This window comes from Neoarius graeffei, chromosome 7, assembly GCF_027579695.1.
Source record: "Neoarius graeffei isolate fNeoGra1 chromosome 7, fNeoGra1.pri, whole genome shotgun sequence".
Lineage (NCBI taxonomy): Eukaryota > Metazoa > Chordata > Actinopteri > Siluriformes > Ariidae > Neoarius > Neoarius graeffei.
The window spans coordinates 84,431,595-84,458,015 of NC_083575.1; the positions used below are offsets into that span (position 1 = coordinate 84,431,595).

The 26,421-nt window shown below is 41.6% G+C and overlaps 1 protein-coding gene across 3 annotated transcripts in view; it reads left to right on the forward strand.

Annotated features, from left to right (window-relative positions):
• Positions 1-258: 258 nt before the first annotated feature.
• The window catches only part of hhip (hedgehog interacting protein), a 54,282-nt gene continuing 28,119 nt past the window's right edge, over positions 259-26,421 (forward strand). For 2 of the 3 annotated variants that reach the window (XM_060926530.1, XM_060926532.1), the window contains exons 1-4: positions 259-1,145; positions 5,678-5,870; positions 18,242-18,386; positions 22,130-22,334. In XM_060926530.1, coding sequence (XP_060782513.1) covers positions 900-1,145; positions 5,678-5,870; positions 18,242-18,386; positions 22,130-22,334 — 789 coding nt within the window. In that variant the 5' untranslated portion in view covers positions 259-899. The remainder of the gene's footprint in view (positions 1,146-5,677; positions 5,871-18,241; positions 18,387-22,129; positions 22,335-26,421) is intronic. The other variant, XM_060926531.1, reaches the window with a different exon arrangement.

The window sequence follows — 26,421 nt, forward strand, 5'->3', positions numbered from 1 at the left end:
GGATGAAGAAGAAACACTGCTCTAACTCACCCTAACCCCTTTATTGTACACTAAGCCCTTTTGGTGGTGGTGGTTGTGGGAGGGAGGGAGGGAGGGAGGGGTGGGTGGTGGGGTGGGGTGGGGGGTGAATGGGTGTGTTCGAAATGGGGATGACAGTAACAGTGGTGAGAGTGTGCAGGATTGCGACACGAGCAATCACACCGACCCGTCCCAACAGGTAGCGCACTGCGCGTTCGCCTATTGCGCGTTCTCGTCGAACGCACGTCATCCGGCTCGCTTCTCGCGCGCTGGTTAAAAAGAAGACGGAGACGGATCGGGACAAGCACGTGAGCGCGCGGAAGGCATCGCGGGAGTGAGAGAGTGAGAGAGAGACACACACATACACACTCATATACACACACACTCACTGACACAGAGACACGCATACACACAAATACACACGCACACACACATACACACACACATACATCCACGAGTAAACTTGGTGCTACTTTTTTTTCCATTTTTACGCACTGCTTTAACGGGATTTAACTTTAACGCGCGAGGAAACCGGCTGTGGTTATTGGTTCGGATCAATATGCAGATTTTTTAATCGCCTTGCATTATGAAAGAAAACGTTTTTTCACGTGTCGGCTGAGCCAAAGCTGCACTTGTAGTCTAATTTATAAGTTGCTGGATGTTTTTTTCCCCCCTTTATATAGGACACGTGATATTGGATGCGAAGTTGGTTTATAAATCCAGCAAAATAAATAAATAAATTAATTAATTAATTTTAAAAAAGAGAAAATAAATTGTTTGGAGAGAGAAGAGAAAGAGAGAAAGGAAAAAAAAAACTTTTCTTGTAAACCCGAAGCAGGAGAGTCAATCTCTTAGAGCCGTTATATATTTATTTCTCTGCAATGAGGCGTCTGAAGCTCGTGCTCGTGTTGGTGATCGCCGCCGCCGATGTGTGGGAGCGCGCCGACGCCAAGTGGGGCGACAAGGGCGAGCTGAGTCCGCGGAAGGGGAGATGCTACGACGGGAGTCTGCCGAGACGTCTGAAGAAGAAGGAGCGCAAAGTTGGCGGTGGAGACCTGTGTTCCGCGCTCTATCCGCGCGCATCGTGCTGCCCGAGCCGCAGAGTCGCGCACCGGACAGACCCCACGGTAACCCACGCACGCACCGGCTACACACACGCACACACACACCACATGCATGCATGCTTTATTCTCCTGTCATCCTAATACTCTCTAGAGTGTATTCCTGCTATGGCTATGCGCACACCTATGACTCAGGTGTGTGCACCTGAAATCAACCAGTGCGCGTTATTATTATTATTATTATTATTAGTATTATTATATTTTTTCCTGGTTCAGCTTGTAAGCGTAACATCTTCCTCTTGAAGTGTTTGTGCGCTTCTGGATGCCTTTCAAACTCTTATCCATGCATCTCACTTACTTCAAGTCATAATAAGAATAATCATGGATTATAATAATAATAATAATAATAATAATAATGGCTTTTTTCGTGGTATATCAGATATATTCCATTCAGCTACTCATCTCCGACTGGTTCAGTATCATGAATGGAATATATCTGATATACCACTCAACACCAGCCAATATTATTTAAATAAGCCGTGGCCTTGAAGCAGCTTTCAGACCAAAAGGTTGCCAGTTCAATTCCCTGGGCCAACAGGAATGGCTGAAGTGTCCTTGGTTAAGGCACCTAACCCCTAACTGCTCCCCAGGCTGCTCTGGATACTGTATGTTGTACATCTCTAACCCTGGGCTACTTGTAAGTTATGAATGCAATCTATTTTGGTGCCAAGGTGATTCATGGCACTTGCATCCTATCAAGCTGTCGAAATTTCTTTACAATCATTCTTGAAATTATTGCCATTGCTGAATGGTTAGAGAAGCAGGACAAAAAGGTTGCCGGTTCGATTCCCTGGACCATCAGGAACGGCTTAAGTGCCCTTGAGCAAGGCGCTTAACTCCTATACCTGCTTTCCAGGCTGCTATGTATAAGAGCTCTGGATAAGAGCGTCTGCTAAATGTCATTAATGTAATGTGATTATTGATTTGCGCTCATACTTATTGAAAAACTCATTCTCTTGATCATGACACTTTGAAAGTTGTGGGAAGGTGGGTTGAAAAATCTGATCTTATTTGTACCTCCTGGAAAAGAGTCATTTTTCAGGTCATTAATGAATAATCTGAGGTCGTGAGGTTCAGAGGAGTAAAAATGTCGTAGCAGGTGATCCATACTGGATCCATCTGTTGTTTTATTTCAGAAATGTTCGTGATTGTGATGTGTGGCTCGGTATTATTTTATTTCATGGATGTGTCCAGTGTTCATGTCACATTGTGCATGTCGTTTTTCTCTAAGTCTTGTGCTAACCAATATTCGGCACCAATCACCTGAACAAATTCTGTCGAAACACCTGATGTTTCCAGCTCACAGGTTTCTATTTTAATGCAGATTACGATGTCTAATTGCCAGTCTTTTTGCATTGGCAAACTGGGTTCTGTTGGCTCCATGCTTAAATTCAATCACGGAACAAATAAAAACCAACTTTTGTGATTCTATAGCGAATTCAGAGCAGAAAAAAAAGAAAAGTGTCCCTTTTCTCATGTAAAAGGCCTCGGTCGAGCAACCCATGTGGCTGGGTGGCATTACACTTTGGTCGAAAAAAAAGCCATATTGCATCATTTCATTTGCTCAAGTCATGCAAATAAGAGTGGGTCTGAATGGAACAAAAACAGGGAGTGGACATCTCCTCCTCCCCGCTACACTGCCCACACACGGAGCCTTTTGAGCCGATGGCAAAAGAATAACAACAACACCATTGTGTTTGTTAGTTTCACTAATGGCTGGAGCTGGAGAACATCACTCTCCCGAGTGCTCAGCCCTGGCCAAGTGTTAATGCCATGGGGAGAGCGTTTGCCCCTACTCCCCCACCCCCCTCGCAAACTTACACCTATTCCCCTCAAGGGACCAAAAGTGTTTGGCTTAAGCCCTTAAACACCCTCCAGAGCTGAGCTGGCTCTTTTCGACAACAAGATAGTCATCAAAAATAATCGGGTTAATTGTTGTGATGTGCCACCAGCGAACTCTGATCAGATCTGCGCATCATGTCTGGTGCTGTTAACCTCCACTCGTACACACTCCCAGCTATCCATGACGTAATGTGACTCCTTGGCCTCCTGGTTGCCTCTTACCATGTGGCCTTGTGGGACTTCAGCGACCTCCATTGTATAAAGTTGAATGACAAGCAATTGTTTTCAAGTGTGTCTTTGTGAGTTTATATGTTTGTTCTGGTAATCTCACTGACAAAGGGAATTGTGCAGATCTTGATAAGTAACCCCAGCAGCTGCAATATCACTCTGGCGGCCAATTTTGGTCATTCCTGCGTTTAAAATAAATAAATAAATAAATAAATAGATAGATGGATGTTGGCAATGATAAAATGAGGCATAAGCAACATTTATTTAGGAAATTGGGTCATAGGATATGCACTGAACAGAACTTTTGAAAGTGCAAGTGGATCAAAAGAAGGTTTGAAACAAGTTTATTCCAAGTTTAATGTTTGCTTCATGGGTCATTTGTAACATTTCTATTAATGTTAACCTTGTTGTATGACTTGGCCTTCATTCTTGTTAAGTAATGGAAGCAATGTATTCATGAAGCGACTTGTCAGAAATGACGCCTGACTTAAAAAGCCTGAAATCTGCACGACTGATGGTTTTTCACCCCTCTTGAGAAAATACTTTCAAATTTTAGAGCACATATAGCTTTTTTTTTCCTACCCCAACAAACAAAGGTGTTCTTGTTTGTGGTACGGGTGATGGCATCACTGGAGCCTATCCCAACAGCATATGGGCACTAGGCATGCTTGAGAGCGCACAAATGCTCCTCTCCTTGGACCATGTGCCAGTCCACGACTCACTAAATCAATGGTCAATTTAGAGGAGGAAACCAGGTACGGTACTCGATGAGCTGGGGAACCAACCAGAAGCTCCAAAATGAAACAAGAACGAACCTTGAGATGCTTGGCATTAAGTCACAAGCAGTATACCTATACTACTGTATGATGGAGAATCTGAATGGGTTTAGTTTCGTGAACCCCTAGAATTGTATTCTCAGTAGGGTTTTAAGCCAGTTTTATCATAATATCTTCTTCCTTGTGTAACCACCGACCACTCAAATGTCTTTCAGTGCTCATTTGGCTTAATTATAGACTTAATTATAAAGTTAAAACCCCAACTTTTGTGGCTGTAGGTTCCTGTTTAAGAGGCTGGGGACAGACCACAGCTTTAATTGACTTGGACAGACTGCTAATTTGTTGATCCCAGCGGTGGAATGATGTGCCTGTCTATCTCTAAATTGGTGTTTACACACGGACCTCACACAGAGCAGGCGAGTGGTACCAGGCGGCTGCTGCTGGGCCACAGGCGCACGCCTGTGGAGGGGAGGCCCGTTATACTGTTGTTTTATTACAGCTAATTTGTTACATAAATAAGCCTGCTAATTTTCTCTGCCCCAATCTATTTGTTTGCTGACTTAAAAGAACATTTAGAATGGTCTCGGGTTTTTTTTCCCCCTCCAATTCGCTTTGCCGTGTTTGTTTTTTTTAGCATGGCGTGTGGCCAAAATGTGATGTGCAATTTTAGATTGAACTGATTTAAATTTAATTGTTTATCAGGGTCTATGAACAAATCTTGAAAGTGGATTAGCTTTATCAAGTGGCCCAGGAATCTTTGTGAATATAAAAGCGTGTATTTCAGAGACGAAAATCAAATATTTGTTTTATTCTGCTTTGAAGCACTTGCATTGAGCACTTAGCCAATCAGACTTAACCCAAATCCAGCAAGTCTGAAAAAACAATGAAAACTCATCCAAATGCCACTCAGACTCATCCCAAAGCCAATGAGACTCAAAACCATGCCAGTCATACTCCAATCAGGCTCTTCACAATGTCAGTCAGACTCACCCTAAAGCCACAAAGATTAAAAAAGCCAATGAGACTTATTCCAATGTCAACCAGACTTACCCCAAAGCCAGTGAGACTCCAAAACCAGAGACTCATCCCATTGCCAACCAGATTCCAATGGGAATCTAATGCTAAAAAGATTCACCCCAATGTCAATCAAAGACAAGCAAGTCAGTCACCCAAAAACCGATAAGACTCCAAAGCCAGTGCAAAGCCAGCAGGACTCATCCCAATGGCAATCAGACTTACCCCAAAGCCAATTAGACTCAACACAATGCCAGTCATACGCCAATCAGGCTCTTCATAATGTCAATCAGACTCACCCTAAAGCCAGCAAGATTAAATAAGCCAATGAGACTTATTCCAGTGCCAACCAGACTCACTCCAAACCCAGCGAGACTCAAAAGCCAGAGCCTCATCCCAATGCCAACCAGACTCCAATGAGGCTCTAATGCCAAAGAGATACACCCCAGTGTCAATCAGACACAAGCAAGTCAGTCACCCAAAAACCAATAAGACTCCAAAGCCCATGCAAAGCCAGCAGGACTCATCCTAGTCGCAATCAGACTCACCCCAAAAGCCTCAAAGCCATTCAGACTTGCCCCATATCAAGTCTTAGACAAGTGTTCTGCTGCTATACCAATAATGTGATGAGAATTCTAAAATGTTGTTGCTGTAATACTGGTTGCCTGATCTCCTCAGATCTTTTCCACCAATAACACGGAGTGTTCCAGACTGCTGGAGGAGATCAAGTGTGCCCGCTGCTCACCAAATGCCCAGATGCTCTTCCACTTATCTGAACAAGAATCGGCACGACACCGTGAACCAGACCTGCCACGTCTTTGCCTTGACTACTGTCAAGAGTTCTACTATACCTGCAGGGGACACGTACCAGGTAACACAATCTGGCACAAAGACACTTAAAAGTCAACCATATTTGATGCTTCAGAGCTCTTTATAAGACCATCACGCAATCACGCAATGCTTGCAAACCTTAAATGGCAGTGTGGGATTGTACTGCACTCCTCCAAACAAAAATGAACCAAATGTTGTAACAGAAAGGGCTTAGCTTATATGATCAACAAGGTTTCAGCAAACGTCCAATTCCATGTTTATTCTAAAGGTCTTTTGACTGTATAATACAGCTCCTACGCTGCGATGCTCAGTGAACACATGCACGTTTACAGCACGTTTAAAGCCAAAGGAAAAGACGTCAGAGCCAGACCCTTTCCAAATGTTTGAATAAAATCCCAGTAAAGGTTAGAATACAAGGATTATCATTCCACAGATGTTACACAAAGACACTGTGCAAAAGGTATTGCCTTATCCCACAGCAGCGGCCATTGTTTATGGGTCACACACATACACACACACATAAATATGGTGCTGGAGGCTTCTGCCAAACCCTAACAAAGCTGACTGATTAGTCCTAGCATTCAAGAGGTTCTACTTGCCTTTTTCTCCTCACAATACCATCCCACACGATGCGTTGGAAAGGTTCATGGCCATTCTGTGCTTCCACTGAAAGGATTATGTGAATGTCTAAATATTTCTGCTTTTTGGTACAATCTGAAATCCTCTTGGATTCACATCACTTAGATTTCATGGTTGTTGTTTTAGTTTGTGCTAGATAATTTTCTTGAATATGCATGAGCACAAATGCAAATCTCATGCTTCGGTTTAATTTTCTGAAGTTACACAACATATAAACCTACCCTGTGATAGTCTTCAGTGTTAGCACAGTGGACTTTGGCCATAATTGTTTGTATATCTCCTCAGTGCAAGCAGTCATGGACCAAGTGGTGTTCTCACACGCTGTCATGTCGCAGCTGTCAGACACACCTCAGCACCCATGAGTGAACACACACACACACACACCCCAAACAAAGCCCAACAATCTAGAATGAATAGACGTGAACGAATGGTTTAACGATGAATTTCTTTTTTGTATTCCTGGCAAGCGCTTGTGTTTACGTCAGTGGAGCCCGGGTGCACGTGTATGACTAAGGTCTAGACATGACTGACCCTGACACCTTGCTCTACTGCACAATGCGGCGGAAAATACCAGCTGTTTTACGACAGCCGTCCGCTTCGGTGGTTTGTTTTTCTTGGTGGTGCGTTCAAGGAAGCGTGGGCTTGCTGCCGAGCCGAAAGAAGAAAAAAGAAAAACATTGCAATGGTTAAATGTTAAACAGCTATCGCAGGGTTTATGTTTTCTCCATAGCATGAATGGCATTAGGAGCAAACTTCCTGTGTTTGCCTGGGTGTGTCACTGTGCAGGGCCACAACTGTCACTGCTTGGTGCATTCCATCAGATGGGATGGTATGTAGATTAGACAGGGGCAGATATGCAAGCAGGCCACACACATACACATGTATACACACACGCAAACAAATCAGGCATCCTAAACATACCATTGGTCAAACATAGTGAAAATGATCGAAGCAAAACTGTTGTGGTCAAAGACAGAAGGACACAGTCTGAAAGTGGTAAAGACGAGAGAACAGAAGTCTACAAACTTCAGCTCTCCTCCTCTTTCCTCCTCTCTCTCTCTTTTTCAAAATCAGCATATGTGGTGACGAATGACACATTTATTTTTCTACAAAGGTTGTGTATATGTAAAACTGCTGAAGTGCATCAAGATGTCAAGTACTTTGGGTGGCCACCCAGGTTGCTCTGGAAGATAACCAGATGGAAGTATAACCATAGAAGCGGCGATGTGGACAGAGGCTCGCTCTCAGAGCAGTACAATAAAACTGGGCCGTACTGTGTGGACGCACAGACAGTGTGTGGCCACATAGCAATTTTGCCATATGTTTAGGGAAGTTGTTAACCATAAATGGCCCAAATTAGAACAGGTTTTTTTTTTATGTACATATAATTTATTTTCAAGTGAACGCTTCTATATTCTGGGCATTTTTTTCCAGAAAGGATTCTTATACAAGACTGCAATAAAAATGAAAATAAAAACTCTCCTTCTCAGAGGTATATAACACAGTATTATCCTGAAGGTCAGAGCAGTGTCAATGGTGCAAGAGTCATTTATAGTTTATTGCTTCAACATGATCAGCCTGATTAGATAAGGAATAAACTTCAGGGCATGATGTCATAGGAAAATAATCACAGACGGCATGGTGGGATGTTGCACGGAGAGAAGTTGATTATTTTCCAATAACAGCAAGTGTTTTAGTCCTCTTATACCATTTTATAATTTGTTAAAGACAAAGACATTGTATATAATATAAACAGTTATTCCACGAAGTCGAGTCGTACATGAGCGGCTATAAGCCATGTACGACAAGCTTGAGTGGAATAACTGTTTTATTCTATCCACATTCACTGGATTTTGAGAAACAGAACTTTTTTTTTGCAAATTTGATAAATAAAAACTTTATACAAAACGTCTGACAATCATTTCTGCTTAGAATGTAAACAAACCAGCAAAAAGACAGTCGCAATTTTGGGGAAAATTCTATAATAATAATTCTTGAAAAAAAAAGATACATTCTTACCATCAAACACTTTTATTGCATATTTTGTTACTCTTTTTTCTTTGTATTTGGGTGGGGGGGATGGGGGGACTTTCGAGAAGAGTTTTTATTTCGTCCTCGATTGATTGAGCAACACGCGCTGCCATTTTGTTGTTGAACTTCTTCTTTTGGGTTTTTTGGTGGTTGGCAAACCAACTTAAAGGTGCATTACCGCCACCGACTGGGCTGGAGTGTGGAACAGGAGCTATTGGGGGAGAAAAAAACTATACTATTTTAGCCATTTCTGTTTCTTTTAAATAATTGATAACAAAGCCGCCATTTTGTTTTTCTCTACTCACAGTATATGAGCTGATATCCTAGTAGTAGAGTAGCCAATCAGAGTGCACAATTGCTCATATCCAGTGAGTGTGGCTCTTTTTTTTTTGACAATTTTTATTTACAATGTTGTGGAATGGCCACATGTAGCTATAAAGTTGATTTGTTTTCCATTAACAGCACATCCTGTCATGTTTTATTCCTTTTATACCACAGATATCTGCCAACAATTAAAATTTTTTATTTGTTATCAAAATATCATCAATTTTCATTAATTTATAGTGACATTTAATATAGCGGCACGTCCATAAAACAAGTTAGTTCCTGTTATCAAGCATGTTATAGCAGCTGTAAACAGTCAGTTCTTTGCCAGCCTTTCTTTTTTCAATCTTTTTTCAGTTAATAAGACAAAAGAATCAGTTTTGTTATTTTAATGAGAACCATGTCCTCTCAGAAAACTTTTTATCAAACTTTTTTTTCGTCCCTGTGTGAGTTGGATAGTGGTACTGTATACTACAATGAATGCAACCTTGCAGCCAGACTTATTCTCAGCTGTCATTAAAAAATAAATAAATAAACATGGGGCAGCACGGTGGTGTAGTGGTTAGCGCTGTCACCTCACAGCAAGAAGGTCTGGGTTCGAGCCCCATGGCCGGCGAGGGCCTTTCTGTGCGGAGTTTGCATGTTCTCCCCGTGTCTGCGTGGGTTTCCTCCGGGTGCTCCGGTTTCCCCCACAGTCCAAAGACATGCAGGTTAGGTTAACTGGTGACACTAAATTGACCGTAGGTGTGAATGTGAGTGTGAATGGTTGTCTGTGTCTATGTGTCAGCCCTGTGATGACCTGGCGACTTGTCCAGGGTGTACCCCGCCTTTCGCCCATAGTCAGCTGGGATAGGCTCCAGCTTGCCTGCGACCCTGTAGAACAGGATAAATACAGATAATGAGATGAGATGAGATGAGATGAGATGAGATGAGATAAATAAACATTAAATCACTACCATCTAATCCATTGGATCATGAGTTGGCCTAGTGGTCAACATGTACACCTCTTGACTTGGAGATCTACTCCCGTGAGTTCTACTTGCAGTTGGGTCATACCAAAAATCATCATAACAATTGTTGCCAGGCAAAATAAACCTTGCCCGGTAGCACTTATGATGAATATGAAGGAAGATATTGCGAAAAAATGATTTTGACCTTTTTGGTGACCTTGACCTTGATTTTGACCTTGTGTGTGATCATACTTGGCCAATAAACATAGTTCTGATTCTGATTCTCTGCTGCTCTCAGCCAATCAGAACACACCGTACTGCATGATTGTTACACGCTTTCATTCTTACAGCATGATGTCATAGTGGCTACTGCCTCTATATGAAGCAGTAGCCACAAAAACCTTGACCTTGACCGGATGATCCCCAAAATGTTGAAGGTTCTATTTGAGACCAATGCCCATCTATTCTGAAAGTTTCATGAAGATTGGTCCAGCCATTTTCCCATAACATCATTAACAAACAAACAAAGAAACCCCACCGAAAACAATGCCTTGCCCCCGGTGGACTCTGTCCCAGGCGAGGTAAAAATGGTACCTACTGCTGCTGCAATACAGATGCGAGTGGGGAGTTACCAGAGGACCAACCCCCCACTGTAACTCTAGTTATGTAATAGGCGAAAGGCCGAGAGCTACAGAAATGGAGATTGGCACCACACCTATGTACCTCAAGAGCTGATTAGTACTGGGACAGGAGACTGCCTGGAAAGACCAGGTCCTGTTGTGGGAGGGGCTTTGATTTTGATCTGACCCATTGAGAATTTCTCTGCACTGTGGTTCGAGGTGAATTACAGAACTCCGTGTCTGTATGCTAGCTTCACTACCAATATTAGTGTCAATACAAGTAGCAATTTTACAGTTAAACTAATTAACTAACTAGTTGTTATTGGCCGAAATTAGGTTGTTCTATCAGGTTGTCACTGGTAAAAGACATTGACTGACTTGAGGTTGCTAATGAGTCAACTCATTCTGACACCAACCCAGGAAGAAGAAAAAAAAGCCTGGACTGAAAGTCTAGATTGTGTAAAACTAATACAAATTACATTACATGGCATTTAGTAGACGCTCTTATCCAGAGCAACGTACAACAAGTGCAAAAGTCAGGTACACGAAGTGCTGAACTTCTGTACAAGAAAGTTCTAGTGCCAGCTAGAATGATAATAATACTTAGTGGAATATTCTGTTGAAGTACCGATACTCAAATAGCCAAGGAAACAAAGCAACCATACCGTTATAAAGTACAACAAAATAAAGAATTCAAACGGCTAACCCCAGGCTCGACCGTACACAGCCTGGGTTGGTCTCGACCGATACGCAGTTACACAGTGGACAGGGAAGCAGGGGAGAGGTGCAGCCTGAAGAAGTGAGTCTTCAGTCTGTGCTTGAAGGTGGTCAGAGAGTCGGCAGCTCTGACCTCAATTGGAAGGTCATTCCACCAATGGGGAGCCAGGACAAACAGCAGTCTTAAGCGGGCTGGGGAGGTGCAGAGAGGAGGAGGAGCCAAGCAACCAGTTGTAGCGGAGTGTAAGGATCTGGCTGGCATGAATGAGCATTATATCCATCTACAGCTATGTCTACGTCTACTGGATCCTTATCTCTGATTCCAACCTGTCCAATTGTCGATAAATGTTGGACAGAGCTGAGGAGCTGAGCTGATACAGGCCATATTTCTCTTAAACTAGTAAAGTCTCCAAAAAATGAGCTGTTGTCTCATATGTATTGACTTTTTGCCAAGCTGTTGGAGATGAAGCCATGGCCAAATGTTTAGAGAAGCAGCATTGGGATCAAAAGGTTGCTGGCTTGATTCCCTGGACCAGCAGAAATGGCTGAAGTGCCCTTGAGCAAGGCACCTAACCCTGAATTACTGTTGTGGGCGTTGCTCTGGATAAGAACATCTGCTCAATGCCTGTAATGTATTTTAATGGAGACGGCACAAGTAATCAGCCACTCAGTCCTTTTGGACCATTTTCCCTCCTCATATCTACATTTTATACATCTGACTAACACTTTTATCCAAAGTGACTTAGAACTGAGATGTACAACTGAGCAGGCAATGCTAGGATTTCAACTGACGATCTTTCAGTCAGTAGCCTAAATCCTTCAGCCATCACGGGAAGCATGCACACATACACAACAAACACTTTTTTTGTGCTCAGTAGGGGAAACAATGACATAAATTCTTTGTCAATCATCATTTCTGTAATTAGGACAAACTTAGCAACAGCATGCACTGCAAAAAATAAAAATCTTAGGAAGTTTCTCATCTCATCTCATTATCTCTAGCTGCTTTATCCTTCTACAGGGTCGCAGGCAAGCTGGAGCCTATCCCAGCTGACTATGGGAGAAAGGCGGGGTACACCTAGCCTGGCTAACATGACTTCAAAGCTCTCCGAGCATTTGGTCTGGCCAAGCTATTAAACCAAACCGTTTCCCAGAGCCCATGGTTGACCCGCCTCCCTGAAATGCCTCAGTTTGCTACTGGTCGAAGACAGAAAAGGCTGTGACGAAGCTTAAACCAATCACATCACTCTTTCCTCTGACGTATGCGACGCAACGGGGCTAACTGGTAGATTAAACTCTTACCAAAGCCGGTCGGGAGCAAGGCGAAAACAGCCTTCCTTTCAATAAATACCTCCAGGGCTGCTCTTTGCTCCGTTTTCAATGAGAACTTCCCGTTGAATGCTTTTAATACAGCATCTACCGCTGTGTTAAAGGCTTGCCGCTGCTCCATGTTCGTGATGTGAATGAAGCGCTTCCAGCATAGATTCTGTAAACAATCTATGGCTTCCGGTCGCAGTTCTACTACGTCACTGCCTTGAACACGCCTCTACCCAGGGTCATTGGAGATGCTCAAAGTTGATTGGTTCCCGATTTTTTGGGAGCTTGGAAATGCTGTAGATAGCCTGCCTGGCCAGACTAAGCTCGGAACAGGCCCTTGTGTTGCGTCACGCTTAGGATGGGCGGGCCCAGGCTAGGGTACACCCTGGACAAGTCGCCAGGTCATCACAGGGCTGACACATAGACACAGACAACCATTCACACTCACATTCACACCTACGGTCAATTTAGAGTCACCAGTTAACCTAACCTGCATGTCTTTGGACTGTGGGGGAAACCGGAGCACCCGGAGGAAACCCACGCGGACACGGGGAGAACATGCAAACTCCACACAGAAAGGCCCTCGCCGGCCATGGGGTTCGAACCCGGACCTTCTTGCTGTGAGGCGACAGCGCCACTACACCATCGTGCCGCCCTCTTAGGAAGTTTATTTGTCTATTTTCAAGTCAAAACATCTAGCCACCCTTATTATAAGACATACCATAATTGCCCAACAAGCAAAACCTCATTTAGCTAGAAAGGCTAGTTTTTAGACAGTCCATCTTGAAAATCTTGTAGAAATGTGTTCAAAAAGTCTTATTTGGAGCACCTTTGAAAATAAAACAAGTTTTTTTTAAAACAAGTAAGTACATTTTGGACATTTGTCAAATGCGGTTCATCTTGTTTCAAGAAAAAAAAAATATGCTTGTTTTGGGAATAAATGAACTTTACTGAAATCTCTGAATCTTTCATTACAATTCAACTCCACCTTACAGATCCTAAGTTTACTGCGACTGTTTTCTCAGTCATTCAGAGTGAGCTCCTTCTAGATGCTTTACATACTCTAGACCAGACAAGTGCCTTCAAAAAGGCTATGAGTGAGCGGAGGGCGTTTTAGTGAGGTCTTTTTGGAATGCTGTGAGTTAAGTTCAGTGTTTTTGTTTTTGTTTGTTTGTTTGTTTGTTTGTTTTTGTGCCTGATCTTGTACACCCTCGTACACATGAATAGTCAGTGTCCCCAAAATGCACTGTTGCTTTGGCATTGTGTAAGCACTGTAAGTCCAAATGCGTAGACTTTTTTATTATTATTATTATTATTATTTTATTTTTTTTTTTTGGTGCCTGAGGTCCTGGGGAAGTGGAATCTTAAGAGATGTTTTAATGTTTGAATGTTGAAATGGGAAAAAAATAAACTTGTTGCAATGTTACACGTGTCGTCAACTTGATTCAAGATAGTCTCTGGTCTCATATCTAGAGTATTTTACTAATTACAGGTCACCAAAGGAGAATCTTTTAAGCTAGCAATGCTTAGTTGTAGAATTTAACAATCCTAATATTAGTATATTTATCTTAAATTCAGTTTTTACTGCTAAGACTTTGTCATGAATTTAAGTGAAATACCCTTAAAATGAAATAAATAAAAATGACTTGAATGGCTAAATGTAAGAAGTACGATCTTGTTATAAGAACTATTTTGATTATTTTGAGTTAATCAGATCTCGCATAATAAGTTCCCCAATCTTATTTTGGAATTATTTCATCTAAAAACAGGTTAGATTTTTCATCTTACTTTAAGAAATCTTACCAAGTCAAATTTGACTAGTTCCATTGGCAGATTTTTTTCACCTGATTCAAGCAAATATGCTTTGTTTTAATCTTTTATTTCTTATTTTTGAAAGGCCATTTTTTGCAGTGTGGTTATCTCGCTATACTTCCCTTGATGGATCGCATTGCTAGCAAGGTTTTTGTAACTTACATTTTAAATACCATCGTTAGTCATACGCTATATACTATGTTACAAAAATCCGAAAGCATACAAATTATTGTTTGAGCTTTTTAAAGTCCGAAAGAATCTGTTGATTTGCTTGTATGGATGTCGTTGATCTTAAACACTTCAATAATTAGTACTTATCTACATTCTGAGATTCCACAGAGGTGCCCTAACCTACAAACGATAGCTTTTACGGACTTCTTATCCATCCTTCAGCACCAGAGACACCCCAGTCCACTTCCAGACTCGGTATTCTCCCCATAAAAGCATTTACTGCTTTGCTTCGCTCCCTCACACCACTATGACTCAGGACTCACACTAGCAGGCCTGAGATAACCACTTGTACGTGGGTGGCATGGCTGAGTATGTATGTGCGTGTGTCTTTGATCTCCTTGTTGTGTTTAGATGTTTAGGGATATCCTATCACCTCAGTTGTTGGTGTGGTCACCCCCAGCACCAGCACACACACACACACACACACACACACAAAAACACACTCCTCAAGCATTGCAAAGGGGATTGGTTAAGATGAAAGTAAGGAGAGGAGTGTGTTTGTGTTTCGATCACTGGTGTATTTGCTCTGCCCTCCCAAGCAGACGCTCCTCTCTGTGAGGGTTTGGTTAAGAGGAAATCACTAGCCCGGTTGTTTTTAGGTCACTGTGGAGCTGTTAACAACCTCGCCGTAAAGCCGTACCACGTAGGCCGCATTTCGTTTCGTTTTTTTATCATTCCCACTTGCTAAGTTTTCTGTGTTTCCTGAGAGATTTATGCTGCTTGTTCATAGAGAAATAAATCAGTGTGTTTCCTCTGGTAGCAAGCAAGCAGATTTAATCTGCGAAGCACAATCAATCAAATTTGGGTGTTCGTTCATCATTTATTTAAATTTGACTGACATGTTCCAGATGAAAAATGCACTTCAGACTGAATGTTTGACAATTTTGAATTTGACATGCTCACGTTTGACATGTTTAACGTTGTGTTTAAACCTTCCACATATGTCCAAAAGTGGTATGGAATAAATATATTTGGGAGATTCCAAGAATGTCATGTTATTTAACCCTTGTAACTCAAAACTTAATTTTTTTATGAGTATAGAAAAATGGATCGACGGAAACAAGCATTTAATCATTCCAAAAATGTGCTAAAATAACATTTTACGTGGTTTCTTTCTTGAAAACCACTGCTTTTTGTCTCTTAGTTGATTAGCACGGTTCTTTAACACATTGGTTAACTAGCATCTGTGTTCATGGCATGCAAACATTATTTATAATGAATAATTTAGGTACCGTAAAAGGGTTGTACTTTCAAAGTGACCTTGTGACTCGATAGCTCAATATTCCTGAAAATAAAGAAGAAGAAATGAAAGAACTTAGTCTTTTCTTCTTCCCATGACCTTTAGGAAATTCAGGAGATTCCACTTCCTGTTGAATATGTGGAATTTTTTAGAATGTTTCAAATATTTCATGGGCTGAATGAGGTCATGGTGCAGTGCTAAGTGAATGGCGTGGGATACTATAGCTAAAATTATAATTTTATATTTAACAGTTATTCCATGAAATCGAGTCGTACATGAGCTGATAGCTGATGAGGTACGTAGCACCAAGTTGGTTATAAGCCATGTACGACGAGATTGAGTGGAATAACTGTTTTATTCTATCCACATTCACTGGATTTTGAGAAACGGAGCATTTTTAATTTTTTTTTTTTTGCAAATTCGATAAATGAAAACTTTATACAAAACATCCAACAAAATCATTTCCGCTTAGAATGTAAACAAACTGGCAAAATAACAGGAGCAATTTGTGAAAAATGCGATAATAATAATTCTTGAAAAATTTTAAAAAGATACGTTCTTACCATCAAATACTTTTGTTGCTTTTTTGTAATGGGGGGGGGGGGGGGGGGGTTTCTTCTTCTTCTTCTTTAGGGTTTTTTGGCAGTTGGCAAACCAACTTAAAGGTGTATTACTGCCACCGACTGGGCTGGAGTGTGGAACAGGAGATATGGGGGGGGGGGGGGGGGACTATATTCTTTTAACTATTTCTGATTCTTTTAAATACTTGATAATTTGGGGTTTTTTGTTTTCTAGTAGAATTTTTAATTTGCCATTGGTTGTGTCAGCAACACACTCCGCCATTTTATTTTCCTCTACTCTTGGTATATTAGCTGATAGCCTAGTAGTAGAGTAGCCAATCAGATCGTGCGATTGCTCATATCCAGTGAATGTGGATAGAATAATAGATAATATATGATTTTTGAGGCGGCACGGTGGTGTAGTGGTTAGCGCTGTCGCCTCACAGCAAGAAGGTCCTGGGTTCGAGCCCCGGGGCCGGCGAGGGCCTTTCTGTGTGGAGTTTGCATGTTCTCCCCGTGTCCGCGTGGGTTTCCTCCAGGTGCTCCAGTTTCCCCCACAGTCCAAAGACATGCAGGTTAGGTTAACTGGTGACTCTAAATTGACTGTAAGTGTGAATGGTTGTCTGTGTCTATGTGTCAGCCCTGTGATGACCTGGCGACTTGTCCAGGGTGTACCCCACCTTTCGCCCATAGTCAGCTGGGATAGGCTCCAGCTTGCCTGCGACCCTGTAGAAGGATAAAGCGGCTAGAGATAATGAGATGAGATATGATTTTTGAAGTATTTTATTGATTATCTTGTATTTCAAAGTAAAATGACTACCTACCATACGGTGCAAAAGTCTTAGGCACCCTATTTTTTTTTCCATACAAACTTTGTTATAGATTTTCATTATCATGTTTAAACTGTTAAAATGTTATAATCACACTATCTGTTCACCCAAATGAGGATGGGTTCCCTTTTGAGTCTGGTTCCTCTCAAGATTTCTTCCTCATGTCATCTGGGGGAGTTTTTCCTTGCCATCGTTGCCACAGGCTTGCTCATTGGGGATAGATTAGGGATAAAATTAGCTCATGTTTAAAGTCACTAAAATTCTGTAAAGCTGCTTTGCAACAATGTCTGTTGTTAAAAGCGCTATAAAAATAAACTTGACTTGACTATTTTATGACTTCTACATTATCGAGTCGGTACAAAAACATTTTAGAGTTCCAAATGTTTGTTTTCAAGCACAAAATTAAAAAAATAATAAAATAAAAGTTTGTATCTGAGCAGCATATTACATAAGAGAGCACTTTTCAGATTAAAAAAGAAAACATAATGAAGGCTGCTGGGTTTTGGTGCAAAATGAAGACGCAAGTGTGACTGTCAAAGCGTCCAGAAGAACTGTGGCTGGTTCTGTAAGATGCTCAGTAAAACCTACAGCTCATTTCCTTATCAAACTGCACTCACTGTACCTGAGACTACGATTTTTTTTTAAAACAAAGGGTCGTCTCACACCAAACATTGACTTTGTTTCATTTATTATGGCTTACTGATTACTGTTTATAGTATTATTTAAGCCATTTTTGGTCTACAGCTTTTCTTTCCATGTCCCTAAGACTTTTACACAGTACTGTATGTTTTAAATTTCTTTTCCTTTTACATTCCTTACAGTATATATTTGTGAATGCAATATCAATGGCACACCTATTGTGGAATCTCCTGTTGTGGATTATAAGTTTATGAAACAAATATAACAGTGAGATTTATAAATGTTAAATCTAGCATCTCACAGTGTCCAACTAGTACGCCATAACCACAGATGGGATTTAGCTTGAGCCTGTGGTGAGACGTCTCGAACTGTGTGAGCTTGCCTGGGGAACAGCTTTAACTACATGGGATTCTGCTGGTCTTGAAGGCAATGACATCATACTCTAAGACTCGCGTGGTGTCTGTTTCGGGCTGAGCGCAGTTGTCTGTCTGTGTTTGGCAGAGCTCTTCCAAGCCGATGTAGACGAGTTCTGCCAATACTACGGGAGAAGGAATGGGGGCCAGTGCTTTCCTGATTTCCACCGAAAGCTACTGCGTGGGCAAGACTCCAACTACTTGGGAGATGAGAGAATCGAACCGATCAACAGGTATGTATCAAACTACATTCAGATTTCAGTGATTTTATAGTTTATTTTCTTTAAATCAAACCACTCCTGGACATTCATAGATTAGATTTCTTTTTTTTTTTTACATGCTTGTAGCATCACTTCACAGTTAATTTCACATTAATGATTTTGAAAACTGTATTCATCAGATGATGAATGCCAGCCCGTTCAGTCCATCTCTTGTGCTTTTGCCAGATAAGAGCAGAAGTCATTAATGTCCCAACATGCATGAATGAGCCTACATGTAAAAATATTCCCGCTTGTGCTTTTGGCCTGGCTCGAGTCGATGCCCCCTCCTTCCCATGGCCGAGCCACGTTTGTTTGTCTAGTGCTGGTTTAGCCAGCTTTAAGGGCACAAAGAAAGTGCTTATACTGCTCCTGCTCTGATCTGGATCAGTGGGCTTTGAAGCTTATGCGAAAGGACATGGTGAGGGATGGTCTCGAAAAGCAGCTATCTCAGCTGGTAGAATCAGACGAGCACCAAAAACTTTTGAAAATTGGCTTAATCTAAAAACTACAAGTGTTCACTCATATGTTGAGTTTGGTTCTGATATGGGATACAGCTGTTTAGTTTACATTTGACTCAGAACACTTTAATCCATCTGTGATTTTTTTTTTCTAAATGTCTTTCATTTGTTCAGTTCTTGGAACCAGAGCAATGAGGAAACCCTTTAGGCATGTCCAGTAATGTAAATATGAGCAGATAACTGTTAAAATGTCCATATTTGTCTGATATTCATCAGTGTGATGAACATAATGAATCAGAATGTCAGCATCAGCACCATCATCATATTGTGCATTCCTAAAAGTATGGCAAATCGCTCCCAGGCTGTGAACACCTGCTACTGAGCGCACACATGCTCCTGACACACTTGGGGGTGTGCTGTTATAGGAAAATGATCAACACTGATGCCAAAGTTGATTATTCTTCTGTAACAGCACATCCTGTAGTGTTTTATTCTTCTTGTACTACATCAATTTGCCAGTCACGACACATTTTAATGTATTAATGAATTCCATAATTTTTCTCTATGCAGAGTCATTTGTTGTTGTTGCTGTTGTTGTGGATCGTTTGCAAAACCTCTTATCACCTGTATTTTAGCACTGATAAATAGTCATTTCCTCACCAGCCTCTTCTCTCTCTCTCTCTCTCTCTCTCGAAGTCAATAAGACAAAAAAGAAGTTTGTCATGTTACTGAGAAACCAGAAAACACAAAACATCCTGACTTTGCTGACACTAGAGACATGTATTTATGTAAAATAAATAAAAACAGATCACATTACCATGTCACTGATTAAATGTTTTTCATCCATTTATTATCCGTAGATTATGTGATGCATCCTCTAATCAAGTCACTATAAAATTGCTAACATATTAGAATAAGTTAATATAAACCCATGTCTTATAACCAGAGCTGTTGTCATAGAAAATTAATCAACACCTTCTGGCCACTCAAATTCAAACATTCTTTGAATAATACTCTGGTGTAAGTTTTATACAAGACCATCAATGATGGCGTAACTCACTCCGGCCAATCTAAAGTGGCCACCTTGCACAATGAATGTTGCAAGCTATATACACCATCCATCCATTATCTGTAGCTGCTTATCCTGTACAGGGCCGCAGGCAAGCTGGAGCCTATCCCAGCTGACTATGGGTAGGAGGCGGGGTACACCCTGGACAAGTCACCAGGTCATCGCAGGGCTGACATATAGACACACAAACAACCATTCATACTCACATCTATGGTCAATTTAGAGCCACCATATCTTTGGACTGTGGGGGAAACCGGAGCACCAGGAGGAAACCCACACAGACACGGAGAACTTGCAAACTCCACACAGAAAGGCCCTCGTTGGCCGCTGGGCTCGAACCCAGGACCTTCTTGCTATGAGGCAACAGTGCTAATCACTACACCACCATGCCGCCGCTATATACACTATATACAAGCTATACAGTATATAGGAGCTATATCCACCCTAGGAATAGCAACCTATTTGCCAGAAAGAATCCAAAACAGCGAGGAATTGACCAAGAAGAAGCAATTTTTGTTGAACTGCTCATTAAGGCTTAATTAGTCCATAACTTCATTAATAATTGTAATTAAGCAATCTTCAACATTGTCTTCAACTGGGTTCTGGAGCGTGCCCTGTCTGAGAGAACCTTCTCACACAGATTTCTGCTCCAGAATCGCTGCAGCTCTCGACACCCGACAGTATACATCAGCGATCTCGACGATGCAGATGACATTGCTGTTCTTGACAGCAGTATAGATGGTCTTCAAGAAGCGACATTCAGCATCTCTGACATTGGTAAAGAAGCTGGCGTAAAGATCAATGCCAAAAAGACCAAATACATGCTGATAGGCAAATTCCACAATCAACATCCCTTTCAGCAGGACGAAGTCCTTGACCTTACAGTGGATAATGAACCTCTGGAGTAGGTGAACCATTTGAGATACCTTGGCTCTATTATCTCCAGTGACAGCTCCCTTGACAAGGAAATCAATGTTAGGATTGGCAAAGCATCGGGCGCATTTAACTCTCTAAATAACATCTGCAAAAACCACGGGATTACCCTTACTACAAAGGTAAAGATCTTTGAGAGTGGTGTGCTTTCACTGCTGTTGTATGGCTCCCCCCCCGGGCTCTGAAAAACCAGCATGTATGTCACCTTGAAAGCCTCCAGCATTCCTATTTGCTGAGAATCCTTAAAGTACGTTGGCAAGATTGCGTCACTAATAGGGAACTTCGTGCTCGGACTGCCTGTTGTAAGCTTGGTACGCTTATCCAGGTGAACAGATTGCGCTACTTCAGGCATGTCGCTCAGATGGAGATTGCCCGACTTCCTAAATATCTACTGGGCTGGACTCCCTCCCATGGTCACCGCAGCGTTGGCCGCCCACGTCTTAGCATTCTGCAAACTATTGCTGCTGATGTCAGGCAACTGTTCGGCAACTACTGCGACATCTCCACAGCCATTCGTGCTACTGTGGACAGGAGTTCTTGGAGACACCTCCTAAGGTCATTAAAACTAGATTGTGAGCAGGCAGACTAAACGTGAAGACCTTACCAAGTACAAGTAAGTAAGTACAAGGGTAGAAGTTATATGCACCCTAGGTACCCCTACCTTCATGCCAGAAAGAATCAAAATCGGTGAAGAATTGAGGGAGAAGAAGCGATTTGTGTGGAAACTGCTTGTTAGGGATTAATTACTCCATATCTTCATTATTAATTGCAATTATAGAAATTTGGGTAGAAGCTATCGATATGCACCCCAGGCAGACCTACCTTCCTGCCAAAAAGAATAAAAATCAGTGAAGAATTGAGAGATAAGAAGCGATTTTCGTGAAATGTGGACGACTGATGATGGACAGACAGCGGACAACATGTAATGGCATAAGCTCATCACCTGTCAGCCGGATGAGCTAATAACAGTTAATCTGGTCTGTTTTGTTTGTTTTTTTTTTTTTAATAAAATCAGGTCTGATTTCTGGTTAACAGAAAACATTTTTCACACCTTAGGAGTTTCTTGACCTGCACTGTGAACGTCTGTTGATAAATTGTAAAATCTGCTCATATTTGATAGTAATCGATATTATAAGAGCTCTTTTGTTGACATGACATAAATGCACGGATTAAACTATTTCCCCCTGACGAAATAATGACTTGTTAAAACAACGGTATAAGGGATTTAAATGATCTGACCAATTCGCTCTCTTCAGCAGGAAGCATAAGCACAACTGCTACTGTGCTCAGGAGATCTTGAGTGGGCTGCGTCAGCCCGTGGCCATGGTGCATTGTGGGGATGGATCGCAGCGCCTGTTCATTGTGGAGAAGGAAGGCTTTGTCCGCATTCTCACTCATGATATGGAGCTTCTTAAAGAGCCATACCTGGACATCCACAAACTAGTGCAAACTGGAATCAAGGTAAGAGGCACTGTAGTATTGGGAAGTATATTAACTAGTGGGTGGAACACTGTAAAATTGGTTTGGAGAATCTGGAGAGGAAAACTTTTTTGTTTGTTTTTTGTTTTTTTGTCTCAGGAAAACAGCATATAAGACTTTCGTCTGGGAAAACCTGTCAGATGTTGCAGCAAAAAAGACAAAAAAAAAATTAAGTTTCAGATAAAAATTGGGTTTTTCTCTGTCGGTTGTATACTTTGATACCTATACACTACTTTTCAAAAGTCTTTGGCACCCTATTTAATTTTTTTCATACAAACTTTGCTATAGATTTCTATTTTATGACTTCTACATTATCAAGTCAGTGCAAAAAATATTTTAGAGTTACAAATGTTTGTTTTCCAAAACAAAATTTAAAAAAAGTTTGTAGCTGAGCAGCATATTACATAAGAGAGCACTTTTCAGATTAAAAAAGAAAACATAATGAAGGCTACTGGGTTTTGGTGCAAAATGAAGACGCAAGTGTGACAGTCAAATGCCGCTTTTCCACTACAAACGCGGCTGAGTCGGGCTGAGCCGTGCCGTGCTGAGTCGGGCTGAGCGGGGCTGTTGGAGTTGCATTTCAACTACAACCGCGCTGAACCGTGCTGGCTGGAAGTGGGTGGACACATTGGGTGGAGTTAGCGAAAGTGGGTGGACATCAGGTGATGTCGTTAAGCAGCGCAAACAGTGACATCAGTGAGCTTTTAAGCGGTAGTCTCACAACCCGGATAGTAAACAATAAACATGGAGGACATGGAGTCATTAGTGTTGCTGGTCTTGGTGCTGTGGCTTGTTGTCACCGACAACGCGGAGAGATACTGGCAAGAGCGTATAGATGAGGTGAGGCGCATAAGGCTTCAGAAATTCTCGTAATTCGTAATTCTTCTTCTTCCGGGTTTGCGGTGTTGACAGATCCCAGCGTGCTCGCGGGGCGTGTGTGGGCATGTGAGGACACTCCTCCTCACCAATCAGTGCACAGGGGAGTGTCTGCTCACGCCCCCAGCCTCACTCGGCTCACTTTGGCTCGCTTCAGCCCTACTCCAAAACGGTGCGAGTTTTAGGGGCTAAGCAGGGCTGAAGCGAGCTGAGTCGTGCTGGTTTTTGGTAGTCGAAACGCGAGCCGTGTCGGGCTGAAGTGAGCTGAAGCGAGCTGAAGTGAGCTGAAAAAGGGTAGTGGAAAAGGGCCAAAAGTGTCCAGAAGAACTGCGGCTGGTTCTGTAAGATGCTCAGTAAAACCTACAGCTCATTTACGCATAAAACTGCACTCATTGTACCTGAGACTAAAGTAAAGGGTCGTCTCACACCAAATGTTGACTTTGTTTCATTTATTATGGTTTATTGCTTACTGTTTATAGTATTTTTAATGTTGAATCATTTCATTTCATGATTTTTTAAGCCATTTTTGATCGACAGCATTTCTTTACATGTGCCTAAGACTTTTGCACAGGACTGTGTATATATATATATATATATATATATATATATATATACTTTCATTATATACAGTGGTGCTTGAAAGTTTGTGAACCCTTTAGAATTTTCTATATTTCTGCATAAATCTGACCTAAAACATCATCAGATTTTCACACAAGTCCTAAAAGTAGATAAAGAGAACCCAGTTAAACAAATGAGACAAAAATATTATACTTGGTCATTTATTTATTGAAGAAAATGATCCAATATTACATATCTGTGAGTGGCAAAAGTATGTGAACCTTTGCTTTCAGTATCTGGTGTGACCCCCTTGTGCAGCAATAACTGCAACTAAACGTTTGCGGTAACTGTTGATCAGTCCTGCACGCCGGCTTGGAGGAATTTTAGCCCATTCCTCCGTACAGAACAGCTTCAACTCTGGGATGTTGGTGGGTTTCCTCACATGAACTGCTCGCTTCAGGTCCTTCCACAACATTTCGATTGGATTAAGGTCAGGACTTTGAATTGGCCATTCCAAAACATGAACTTTCTTCTTCTTTAACCATTCCTTGGTAGAACGACTTGTGTGCTTAGGGTCGTTGTCTTGCTGCATGACCCACCTTCTCTTGAGATTCAGTTCATGGACAGATGTCCTGACCATTTTCCTTTAGAATTAGCTGGTATAATTCAGAATTCATTGTTCCATCAATGATGGCAAGCTGTCCTGGCCCAGATGCAGCAAAACAGGCCCAAACCATGATGCTACCACCACCATGTTTCACAGATGGGATAAGGTTCTTATGCTGGAATGCAGTGTTTTCCTTTCCTCAAACATAACGCTTCTCATTTAAACCAAAAAGTTTTATTTTGGTCTCATCCGTCCACAAAACATTTTTCCAATAGCCTTCTGGCTTGTCCACGTGATCTTTAGCAAACTGCAGATGAGCAGCAATGTTCTTTTTGGAGAGCAGTGGCTTTCTCCTTCCAACCCTGCCATGCACACCATTGTTGTTCAGTGTTCTCCTGATGGTGGACTCATGAACATTAACATTAGCCAATGTGAGAGAGGCCTTCAGTTACTTAGAAGTTACCCTGGGGTCCTTTGTGACCGCGCCAACTATTACACGCCTTGCTCTCGGAGTGATCTTTGTTGGTCAACCACTCCTGGGAAAGTAACAATGGTCTTGAATTTCCTCCATTTGTGCATCTGTCTGACTGTAGATTGGTGGAGTCCAAATTCTTTAGAGATGGTTTTGTAACCTTTTCCAGCCTGATGAGCATCAACAACGCTTTTTCTGAGGTCCTCAGAAATCTCCTTTGTTCGTGCCATGATACACTTCCACAAACATGTGTTGTGAAGATCAGACTTTGATAGATCCCTGTTCTTTAAATAAAACAGGGTGCCCACTCACACCTGATTGTCATCCCACTGATTGAAAACACCTGACTCTAATTTCACCTTCAAATTAACTGCTAATCCTAGAGGTTCACATACTTTTGCCACTCACAGATATGTAATATTGGATCATTTTCATCAATAAATAAATGACCAAGTATAATATTTTTGTCTCATTTGTTTAACTGGGTTCTCTTGATCTACTTTTAGGACTTGTGTGAAAATCTGATGATGTTTTAGGTCATATTTATGCAGAAATATAGAAAATTCTAAAGGGTTCACACACTTTCAAGCACCACTGTACTAAACATGGTTCACCAAAACCCATCCAAATTTTTTTTTCTTTTTTTCTTTACTTTCGAGAGTGGGCGGTCCAATATAAAGCTTGTAGGACAAAGAAAGGCCCTGTTAATTAACCATATAATTAGAGCTTACATGGTGTATGTACAGCACTGCATGATTCATTTGTTTTCATTCATGCATCATTAGTAACTACTTTAGTTTATTCAGGGTCACAAATGTTTATATGAATAATTTGTTCATCCATCCATCCATCCATCCATCCATCCATCCATCCATTATCTATATCATTTATTTATTAGCATCACAGGCGAAGCTGGACTCAATCTCAACTAACATGGGGTCAGAGGCGTTGTTCACCCTGAACAGGTCGCCAGTCTATTGCAGGGTTAACACAGAGATGAATAATCATTCATACTCACATTCACATCTATGGGCAATTTAGAGTAGCCACTTGACCAAATCCACGTCTTTGGACTGTGGGAGGAAACCTACACAGACACAAAGAGAACATGCAAACTCCACCATCTTCTTGCTCCAGAACCTTCTTGCTGTGAGGCAACAGCGCTAGACACAGCATATATTCATTAGTTTCATTATATATCCATAATAATAGCAGACGCTCTTATCCAGAGCGACATACAACATATGCAGAGCAGCCTGGGGAGCAGTTGAGGGTTAGGTGCCTTGCTCAAGGGTACTTCAGCCATTCCTGCTAGTCCAGGGAATCAAACTGGCAACCTTTTGGTCCTAAAGCTGCTTCTCGAACCTTTCGGCCATGGCTTCCTCATTTTAAGCAAGGTATGGTGTTTACGCAATAGGAGGACAGCAAAGGATGATACAAAACCCATTGGACAGCTATGCATATGTTAGTGACCATGGCAAAATGTAAGCAAAACATGCTCATGGAAGCCATTCTTTATTCATCACATGTACACTTAAGCATTTAACCCATCTGAA